Here is an 11,496-nt window from a genome sequence, read left to right on the forward strand (position 1 = left end):
TGGTCTGCCGGTGTCACAGTTCAACTTACATATAAGTAGTAAACAGGGCAAGCAGGAAAGGTGGGGGAGAAGATGGCAGAAGACAGAGCAAATTTGCATTTCAAAAAAGACTGGGGAGGAAGAAAGAGCCTGGAGCCTCCTTCACTACCAGACTCCATATCACTTCTTTGAGTGTATTAATAAACTTTACTTTGAAAGGTAACCCCACAGAAGAATCCACTTCAAAGTTTCACTGGACTATAAAAGAAAGGGGCAGAGAACCCCAAGTTCTCCCTCTTTCACCTAAGAAAACAAAGGCACCAGCACTTTTGGGCTTCTGGGAGAAACCCTCACCAAAGAAAGGGTGAGTCACCATCTTGCTGGAAGACTGTGGTGAGAAAGGCCATCCTACACAAAGTCTTGAACCAAAACTTGCTTAAGTTTTAGACTTTTTAGATGCATGTTTTCACTTTTATTTGCTTGGAACCATTTCTAACTTTATCTCTTATACCTGAATTCACTTCAGATCCTCTCTGCTTTTGTTAATCAACTTGTTTATTTTTTTAATCTAAAAATACATGCTGTGTTTAAACTGAACTGTTTGGTAACTCCGGTTAAACTAACAAACTGTTCAATATTGATTCCTTACAGAAGCAACGGACCTCTAATATCTGAACTGCCCAGAAGAGGACTGGGCAGTGCAGAACACATATTTTTGGGGAAATTGGAAACTGGGAGTTTGTTGGAGTCACCCTGCAGGTAGTAACCAAGGGTGCTAAAAGCCAGAGTGTGATTGGTGTGTTGACAGGCTGCTGGGGACAGAGCTGCTGAGGCAGGGCTGTAGCTATATACAGACACTCAGGGTCTGACTGCATCTGGTAGGCTGGTTTTGACTAGCCCAGGTTCGGAGCTACAAAGCAAAGCATTGGGAGGCTCCCAAGATTGCGTGGCAGGTGGTAACACAACCCTTCACTGCTCCGGATCGCACTTTGGAATGTGACAGTGGGCTAGTGAACATGAATTGTTTGCACAGCAGTAGCCATAGGGGAAATGCCAGCAATCTCCACAGTTAGGACTTCAGTGTCATCATTATTGGTCATAGATGTTGTGTTGGTGAGAAGATCAGGTTTGCCAAAAATGGCAGTGCCATATCGCTCATGTGGTCTCTTGATGGCCAAATTCATTCTGAGAACCGAGGCCAGTTGTTAGTCCCAGTGTGTGTCTCCTGGAGGTATAATACCTGACAGTTATAGTCAGCGCACATTTTGGCTATAAAGTCCTGTTTGGCACCTGAGAGCCCTTCGACATTTGCTGATATTATTGTTGATGAGGAGCTTTTTGAATGACACTGATGACTGTGTTGATCTTCAGGTAGAGACAGTCAGTTATGCTGATGAGACAGCAGGATTCGTGGATTCAGAGAATCTGGCAGGGGCTGCAACAAACGCCCCTGCTATGACCCTGGATTATCTAGGTTATATAAATTTATTTAAAACTCTTGTTTACACATAGTCATGATGTTTTTACTTATTCAGACATTAGACCCAGATCATGGGACCACATCTGCATCTGGGAAAAGGATGCAACCCCATGTGTACTTTAAAAAATAAACAGCTATAGAGTCCGGAGGCCCCAGTCAAGATCAGGGCCCCCCTGTGCTGATCCCTGAACAAACTTGTACAATGACATAATCAGTGGAATCACTAGGTTACATTCTGTTGGTTACAAGGTTACATACTGTTACCCGTTTTTGACCGAATGATTAGCCAGTTTTTGGGGTCTAGCAGATTGTTCCATTTGGAGGAGAAATGGTTGGTGGAGTCAGGTATTAAATGAACCCATTGCTGCCCCATTGAAGAGGAAACTGAGGCAGGCCTCAGCAGAGTAACAGGGTGGGCATGATCTTTTACACTTGGGAAGATAACATCACTTAATTCACATTTGAAAGCTTATGTTCACAGCTAGGAGGAATAGAAGCTCACTTTTTTTTTTTTTTAAAAGGAAATGAGAGGAGAGGAGAAGAGAGCAGAGAGGAGAGGAAGCTTAGACCTGGTCTAAACTTTAAAAGTTTTGCTGGTATTACTATTTCAGTTAGGAGTGTGAAAAAAGTCACTTCTCTAACTGATGGAGCTATGTTTGTGAAAGCTCTAGTGTAGACACAGTTATACTGGCAAAAAAGTCCTTTTACCAGTATAGCTTATCTCATTTGGGGAGCTGGTATAAGCTATACTGGCAAAGAAAAGTTTTGCCAATAGAGGCGGCATCTCCACTAGAAGAGTAGCGTATAGCTATACCAGAAAACACTTTCTAGTGTAGGCAAGGCCTAAGATTGTGCAGAATCTGACTATGCCACTCAAGTCTCATAAATGCATCAACCAGGCAAGCCTGTCAGATGGGTACAAGGGTGGGCAGTAGAAGCTGACATTATTACAAACATTTGAGTAGGTCTCAGCTTCCATCCACAATGGAACCTGTGGGCTTACCACAAAGGAACTTTCCAGTGGCACTAGGTAATCCAGTACATTAGGAGCTTGAAAGTCTGCAGAGCAGGGGTATCATAGCACCTATATGCATCATGGGAGTGATAAAAAAGCCATTAGGCAAATTATGCATCTGCATAGACCTAAAGCCACTGAACCAGACATTGAAAAGATTCCAGTATCTGCCCAAAACTGATGAAAACTTGCCAGAACTTTCCAAAGCCAGAATCTTTATTGTTTGAGTTGTAAAGAATGGGTTTTTGGCATCTGTGATAGTCCAGGGTGCATTCCAGACCAGTGGGGGGCTGAGTCACTACTGCCCTGCAATCTGGGGTGTCTTGCAATGCCTTGCTCCTGTAGCTCCCAACCTGGACTGTTCACAAACAACCACCAGCATGCAGGTCACACCAAGATGTGCCTATGTAAAGCCACAACTTGGCCCAGCAGTTCTGAACCCAGCAGCCTGTCAGCACACGCCAGAAACACTCTGGCTTCTAGCAGCCTTGGTTACCATTTACAGAGTGACCCCAACACACTCCCTCTCCCAGTTTTTTCCACAAAAATGTATGTTCTGCACTGTCCAGCCCTCTGCTAGACAGTCCGTTCCTCTAGGGGAACCATATACAACAGCTTATCACCTTAAATGAAGTTACCCAAACCATTCACAACCCCAGATTGATTTTGATTAAAGAATAAAATAAATTAGGTTTTAAGTGAGTTCAAGTAATGAGGCACAAAATTCCAAAATGGCTACAAGGAAAATAGAGATAAAACTCTTTCTACTGCCTAACTTAACAAACTATACTTGATTCAAAATAAAGTCCTTACTGCTTCCTTCTAACACATTATTGACCAAGCTTTCAGATCAGGCCTCCTTCCCTAAAGTCCAGTGCTGTTTCTTTTGTCTTCCTAGGTACTAAGAGGAAGATGGGCAGGGAGAAAGAGGTAACTTGGGGTGTTTGTCCCTCCTTTTATAGTTTCAGTGCCCCTTTTCAAAAGCATTTCCAGGTGAGAATAAGGAGACAGCATGTCTGGTGTGGAAGGGTGACTCCTGCTGAATTTTTTCACCTGTGTATGCTCACATGCAGATTTCCTTTTGTTTTCTCCTTTCCCCTTTTCTGTCTGATGACTCTGTTTTACTGCTTAAATATACATTAAGGCAAACACGCATTCCTTTGTTCAGGACAGACATGTTTAAGGACTTCTGCCTGGGAAGGGCAGTGAGGTTTGGAACACGTACTAATAACATCATATAGGGGAATTTTATAACCTCACATACAGTGTTGCTACATATATTTCACTATGATAATATTGACCAGTGAGTTATTAGCTTTTAAGTGATACCTTACAAGGCATATTTTGCACAAAGATTATTACAGTAGTGTGTAGGGTGTGAATACAAGGTTAATTCCGTCACAGTACATAAGCCCGGATAAACAGACCATCAGACTGATAACCTTTGCAGCGCCTATTGGTCACCACAGATTGCTGCATGTGTGACTCTCATCTGTGAGTATTGAGTTCATAGAATCATAGAATCATAGAATATCAGGGTTGGAAGGGACCCCAGAAGGTCATCTAGTCCAACCCCCTGCTCGAAGCAGGACCAATTCCCAGTTAAATCATCCCAGCCAGGGCTTTGTCAAGCCTGACCTTAAAAACCTCTAAGGAAGGAGATTCTACCACCTCCCTAGGTAACGCATTCCAGTGTTTCACCACCCTCTTAGTGAAAAAGTTTTTCCTAATATCCAATCTAAACCTCCCCCACTGCAACTTGAGACCATTACTCCTCGTTCTGTCATCTGCTACCATTGAGAACAGTCTAGAGCCATCCTCTTTGGAACCCCCTTTCAGGTAGTTGAAAGCAGCTATCAAATCCCCCCTCATTCTTCTCATCTGCAGGCTAAACAATCCCAGCTCCCTCAGCCTCTCCTCATAAGTCATGTGTTCCAGACCCCTAATCATTTTTGTTGCCCTTCGCTGGACTCTCTCCAATTTATCCACATCCTTCTTGTAGTGTGGGGCCCAAAACTGGACACAGTACTCCAGAGGCCTCACCAATGTCGAATAGAGGGGAACGATCACGTCCCTCAATCTGCTCGCTATGCCCCTACTTATACATCCCAAAATGCCATTGGCCTTCTTGGCAACAAGGGCACATTGCTGACTCATGCACAAAACTTGGCAGTTACACCATATAAAGTTAAAGAGACACTGTCAATTTACAGATCATATGTTATATGTAAACAGCGGACATGCCTGTGGTACATATTACACCTTACATGAGAGAATTAAAAGAATGACTGTTAAAAATCCAGCATATTTCACAGTTTGATCTTTGTTTGCATTTTGCATTTCTCTCAGCTTGGAATATGAAACTCAATTAAGCCAGTTTCATTTGTGTTTATAGAAAGTTTCACTTTCAGGTTCTTGGTGCTGTTTCAGTGTTTGTTTGAACATAACTATTTTCATTTTTTTACATTATGGAAACATTTATATTGGTCATAGGTTTAAGAACACTTACATTATGGACCAAATTTTATAAATTGGTGTGTCAGGTCCCTGGGTAGAACCCAACATTCAGGTATGAGTATTTTCAAATTATCTAAATATAAAATGCACATTGTGAAAGCAGGCACCTGATTGCCTAAAGTTCCAATATGCAGGCAAAACTGTGCCAGTTGGGACTAGTTAGTCAATTCACACTCCCTGGGATCAGACACCTGTAAAAGCTAGGTGTGGTTTAATGGATTCCCTACGTTTTTATCAAAAATAAAAGCACTCTAAATAAAACTGCATGGAAACTGTTCACTCCCAACCTTCTGTGTGTGAGCTGTTTGAAACCAACATTTGCAGCGCTCAGTATTAGCAGCCATTGCTAAAGTTTATCCATTCCTGCTCCTGTCTCCATGGAACCTGAAATAGTTGGTAGAAATGGGGTAAGAGGCTTTAATATAATCACCTTCTTGATTTGCTTCTGCTGGTCTGATACAGGAATAGCAGGTGGCAGGGGGGAAAAGGCTGGGGCTCTCTTGTGGATATCAGCTGTGCTTGTTGGCTGGGGTTTCCCATAATGTGCAAGTTCCTAAACTCCACAGAGTGTTGAACTTCCTAGAAGTGGTGGAGAGAAATGTAGGGAGAATAATGGAAAAACTCTTACACATTTTAAAATGAACAAAACAGATATCAGTTAAAATAGTTAAACTTGGGTGTCTTAAGTTAACCATCAAAATCCACAGCGGCTTGACCATTTTGACCATTAGTTTTAAATGTCCTTACACTTAAATTCTTCTTCTTTGTTGGCTTCATTTATTTCTTACATAGTTATATTGAAAAGAAAAAATATTCTAAAATCAGGAACAGAAATGAAGTTCTAACAGCAACTTGTATTTCTGAGGTAATTATTGGCTTTTGGCCATTAGCCACATCACATACTGGAGAATATGAGATTATTACATATAAATTTAGGGCATTACTGCTCGTTCTCTTTATTGCACTGTTTCAGCACTTAGATGATATATGTTATAATCCCTCTGTTAACTAAAGGTACTATTTGACTTAATTCATGTGACATTCTTCTATATTATTAGCTGTGTGTGTGTCATGTGTGCTTTTAAAATACCTTGGATTGAGACTGAACATGATTCTGACCCCTGTATATCCCTGTCACATGCTTCGTGTTATGTGGGGCGCTGCACATGTGTTTGCTATTTGAGGATGCTCTGCTTTTCCACCCCTTGTCGCATTCCCATTTGTGGTGCCATTTGTGAGCATTCTGGCTCCTCCCCTGCACTACCTAGACAGGACTTAAAACCAGGTGCTGTGTCAGCTGAACACCATCTCCGTCTCTTCCTGGGTAGGCTAATCTTGCTCCAAGTGCTTGTCAGTGCATCTCTGGGCTTGTTGCTGCACACTGAAAATAAAGGCAATCCCCAGGCTGCTGTGTACGGGCATTTCAAATCATCTTGCTAATTTAGGTATGATTGGGTTAAGGGAAACCGGAGGGTGGCAAATCTGTGAAATGCCTGAGCAGAAGGCAGAGAGCAGGGTGAAAGCCTACAACTGGAAGATTTATCTGAAGTGTCTAGTATTGCAATGGTAAAACAGCGGAAGGATTCTGACTAATGTGGTGTCTTAATAACATGTAAACTGTGTGCCAGGGCAACACAACTTAAATCATTTGGAAGAAGAGGCATGTTTCCCTTTGTTTGCAGGAGAGGGACCTGACTGATCACTGGGGCTGGAGCAAGGAGTTTCCCTGAGGGAGGGGGCACAGTTGTGGGGGTATGTGATCAGTTTGTGGGAAGGTTGAAGTAGTGTCCCCTTCAGGAGGTGATGACTGGGAGAGGCAATCAGCTGGGAGGGCTGAAGGAGGTAGCAACTACTCTAGTTTCTTTATATGAAACTAGAATAAATAATACCAAATGTGCAGGTATGTGCATTTAATGCAGAAAGATCACAGGGACTTTCCCAGCATGTTGTCTTCCAGTAGTTAGCTCTGCAGTAGTTATTCTGCAGCAGTTTGCATCTCCCTGACTCCCAGCTAATGTTTTATTTCTGTTAAACTTTCTCTTGGCTTTGCTTTTTCAGGTTCCTGTTGAGGTGGCCCATCCTCAGAAATATTAATGGGATTAAGGATTAATAACTTTGTCAATTTAAACATACATGAAAGTCAAGATAACTGCAGCCTTCAGTCACACTCTGGGCAGATTTTTCTACTGCCTTGCATCATGTGTAGTCATTCACGTGTTCAAAGTGGATGTAAAATGCCACCATTCTGATTTGGGTGCACTTGGTGAAAATATAAATGTCTGCATGGGTTGCACATGGTGCAAGGCCATGGAGAATCAGGACCTGTGTATATCCAGTTGTATTAATAGTTTCAACAGATCAGAAATTGAATTTTGGTTTGCCACGTTATAACCTCTTTATTATTCAGTTGTCATAAACATTAACATGAGCAAAGCTTAAGTCCAAATGGTTGTGGGAAATAATTTTGGGCCTTTAATAACTAGACAATTTTTGTGTCTAGCAAAGAAGTAAGGTAGCAGCCATCTTACAGTTTTTGTCTGAATGGTTTGTGGATGGAAGAGGAAACATGGTAAGAAAGAGGGACAGAACTGGGGGGAGAATAAAAGAAGAGAGACTGACATGGGGAGATGGAGGAAACAGGGAGGAGATGAAGGAAAGACAAAGAAGAAAGAGGATGATGGAAACAGGAGTGGGAAGACTCACTCCCCATGAAGGTATCTTCAGGGAGAAGGTCTCACCTGTCACCACTTCTGTGAGAGCACTCACCGGCAGCTCCCTGCCCCGCCCCAGCTCACCTTCACTCCGTCTCCACCTCCTCCCTTGAACACGTCGCCCTGCTCTGCTTCTCCCCCCACCCCCAGTCCCCTCCTCCTGGCTTCCTGCAAATCAGCTGTTCATGCGAGAAGCAGGCGGCGGCTTCGCACTCAGGCCCGTGGAGGCGGAGCAGAGGTGAGCTGGGGTGGGGGTGGGGCACGTGGAGGGCCGCCCATGCGGCAGCAGGTAACCGGGGGGGGGGCACAGGGGAACCACTCCCTGCCCCAGCTCACCTCCGCCACTCTCAGCCTGAGCAGAAAGCCGCCACCTGCTTCTCAGCCCTCCCAGGCTTCCCGTGCAAACAGCTGATTCGAGGGAAGCTGGGGCGGGGGGGTGCGGAGGAGCGGGGTGGTGCGGTGCGTGTGGAGGCGGAGGTGAGGTGACGTGAGCTGGGGCCGGGAGCGGGGTGGGGAGCTGCTGGTGGGTGCTCTGCACCCACCAACTTTTCCCCGTGGGTGCTCCAGCCCCGGAGCACCCAGGGAGTCAGTGCCTAAGGCACCACTTTTGATGTGATTGGTGCGGGGAGCGGCCCCTCCCCCAGCTATGCTCCCCCACTCCTAGGAGCCAGAGGGACCTGCTGGATGCTTCCTGGGAGCTACCCCAGGTAAGCACCCCCGGGCAGGTACCTCTGGCTCTTAGGGTTGGGGTGGGTACCCACTACGGTGGCCCATGAGACCCTCCTGCCTGGTTCTGGGGGCAGTCAGGGGACAGAGGAGGGGGGTGGATGGGGTAGGAGTCCTGCGGGGGGGCATCAAGGAAAGCGGGAGGTTGGATGGGGCAGGAGTCCCAGGGAGGGCGGGGGTGGGCAACGACCCCCTCGTGGGGTGACGAGAGAACCGATTGTTAAGATTTTGGCAGCTCATCATTGGGCTTTGGTTTTACTCATCACTCTGCCGCTGACTTGTGTACCCACCTTTTGTAAAGAACTTACAGATCTTTGAATGAAAGATTATTATTGGAAACCTCAGAAACCCAGTGTGAGGAGGAGAATAGTAATACTCCTATTTCACAAGTGGAGGAATAGGTACAGATAGGACAAGTGACTTCCCCCAAAACCACACAGCATGTCAGTGGCAGAGCTGAGATGGGATGTCAGGAATTCTGGCTTCCTGTGCTCTTGGGAAATATGAAGCCTTTAATCACTGGAAGAGCCTGAGTCTTTGAAACAACATTTATTTGAAACAACATTAAAAGATGGCAGAAGTTCAGGCTAGTTCCCACTGTGACAAAATGAGTTTGCCCATCCTAATTGGAATCTCTGTGTGTTGGAGCTTTAGGTATGGGTAGTTGTGTTAGTTGTTTTCTAATTAGAAGCCATATGCTTCCGTAATGCTTCATAGACCTAAAAAAAGGTCCCAGTCCCATGGACCTTACAATTTAGCAAAACAGAGAAGCAAAGCCTTTATGAACCACTATGTCGGCAGTAAGGTGACAACAGGAAGAGGGGAAAATGTGTTTAAATTGATTTTTACGCTTGTTTGTTACAGCTTTGTTTTGTTTTAAATCCATTCAGGATCAGGTGTAAGCTCTTTAGGGGCACGGATTGTCATTTATTATTTGTGTGTACAAAGGCCAGCACAATGGGACCCAACCTGGTAGAGGCTTTTAGTAGCTACTGTAGTATGAAAGTTAAAAAGTGTGGGAGTAACAATAGAGGCCACCCAAACAGAAATTAGTGGTGGAATTACAGATCAAAGAAGTGCATTTTGAAGGGTGGGTTGGAGGAGGAGAGTGAGAGTGAGGTTTCCAAGAGTGCATGGAGGAGGGAGGCTGTTCCAAGTATCAGAGTTTGGTGGATTCTCTGCTTTCCAAAGTATCTTCAGCAGGCTGCAGGACCTTTAATATCTTGTCATTTGATTGCTATCTGTGTCCCGCTCACATAGCAACTGAGATGACTTCCTAATCATTAGAATCAGAGATTCAAGTTGACCTGAAAATTGCACTTAATTGCACTTGTGCCCTTTTTAATTTCTCCAGGGTGTATAAAGAAGACTAAAACATTTTGTCAGTGTATTCCCTGTCTGATCAAGTCTGATCTTTCCTGATTTTTGGTGGAAGGCTCATTAAGCGTTTTCAGATCTGGACTCAGAGCTCTTTCACCTCTTAAATCATTAGGACAGGCAGTGGAAGAAAGTTAAAAATTCAGCAAGTGCTTATTTGACAGAGAAGATGAATAAGTGATAAGAAAGGGAACAAAAGGCAAAGTTTTAAACAGTCTTACTAAAAATCACTTCCAAGCTCATTTGTTTGGCTTTCAGTTGTCTCTTGTGATGTCATAATTGCACCAGTTCTTCATTCTTCCATAGAGATTCAGAGCAGACAAGGCAAACAGAAAATAAAACTTTAAAAATCCTTTCCCCCAAAACCCCAGCCAACCAAAAACACAGAAAACAAACCAAACAAAAAAACCCAAACATTCACCGTAAAGAAAATTAAAAAAGCATGACCCCAATTCTTTTTCATTTGGTGATTTTTCAGCTTAACATCTCATTACTTACCTAGGCTATAAACAGTCTAACAGACCAGTATAAATACTTTTGGAACCAGTAAACTTTTTTTCTTTTCTTTTTTTTCTCCCAAGCATTGATCTTTGGTTGAAGAAACAGTGGAGAAAGCCTGGTTCTTCTGTCACCGACTCCTGTGTAAATTGGGAGTAACTCCATTGAATAGAATGGGCATATGTTGTTACAAAAGTGGTGCAAAAAAGAAGAGAATTGGACCCTATAGTTGGCCTCCACAACAACAACTGTACATATGTCCAGCACACAAGTGTGTTCTTTCATCAGTATAGCTTCTAATCTATTTCTCCTTCATAACAGGTGATGCTCCAGTAGCATGTAGCTGTAGAAGGTCCTTACATTCAAAGATATCCCCCTGTTCTTGGATATTGGTGGAATTGAGGTATCAAACTGGGAGAAGTAAATAACACACTGACGGAGCATTCCCCTTGTACACTATATCTAGTGCGCAATCATTAGTTGGGGACTGGTCCTGCTTTGAGCAGGGGGTTGGACTAGATGACCTCCTGAGGTCCCTTCCAACCCGGATATTCTATGATCACCCTTACTGCTGATGTTCGCAAATCTAAGCAGCAAGAGTAGAGATGAAGAAATCAGAAAACAAAAGTAAGAATTGTTCCGATGGTCTTTACACTCAGTGCTAAAACCAGCTAATTTTCCTTCTCAATAATACAGGAAATACTCATAACAAATATTCTTCCAAGTTGTGCTTAGTTTGCAGGTTGATCAAAAGTGTCTGAGTGTAACTTAATCTTTACTAGCCTTTGGTATTTACTAAGCATGTATACCGTAGGCCTGATCAATGGACTTTGGACTGTGAAAGGTGATGGATATGCTTGCTGTCCCCTTCCATAAGGTAGAGAAATAAATAAACAATTGTTGTCACTCACTGTAGTTATTAAATTAATCTTCATGTTCATTCATTAGCTCAGACTTGCAACTGATGACTACTTTAGAGCAATCATCAACCAATGAACAAAGATTATAAAGCTGGTCAGTGGGCCAATTAGTAGAAATGATTAAACTAAAACTTTTTCCACTTTCATCCTATTATCAAGACCTGGAATAGAAAACATTACCTTTGTTGCTTTTTTTCCACCAGGGGACTGAGAGGAAAAAATATGGTGATGTCGATTTCACTTCTACTAGAGGCTAATCTGTATCCATCCCTA

At 43.5% G+C, this 11,496-nt stretch overlaps 1 protein-coding gene across 4 annotated transcripts in view; it reads right to left on the bottom strand.

The window, feature by feature from the left end:
* The window catches only part of LOC144930246 (uncharacterized), a 32,344-nt gene that overhangs the window by 16,039 nt on the left and 4,809 nt on the right, over nt 1–11,496 (bottom strand). For 2 of the 4 annotated variants that reach the window (XR_013635416.1, XR_013635414.1), the window contains exons 1-2: nt 10,027–11,464; nt 5,422–5,570 (exon numbers count right to left, since the gene is read on the bottom strand). Coding sequence is in view for 1 of the 4 variants with exons in the window: in XM_078851797.1 (XP_078707923.1) it covers nt 5,422–5,570 (149 nt within the window). In the remaining 3 variants the exon portion in view is untranslated. Of the gene's footprint in view, nt 1–5,421; nt 5,571–10,026; nt 11,465–11,496 lie in introns of those variants that run through there. The other 2 variants (XR_013635415.1, XM_078851797.1) reach the window with 2 other exon arrangements.

Source organism: Lepidochelys kempii, chromosome 2, assembly GCF_965140285.1.
Source record: "Lepidochelys kempii isolate rLepKem1 chromosome 2, rLepKem1.hap1, whole genome shotgun sequence".
NCBI lineage: Eukaryota > Metazoa > Chordata > Testudines > Cheloniidae > Lepidochelys > Lepidochelys kempii.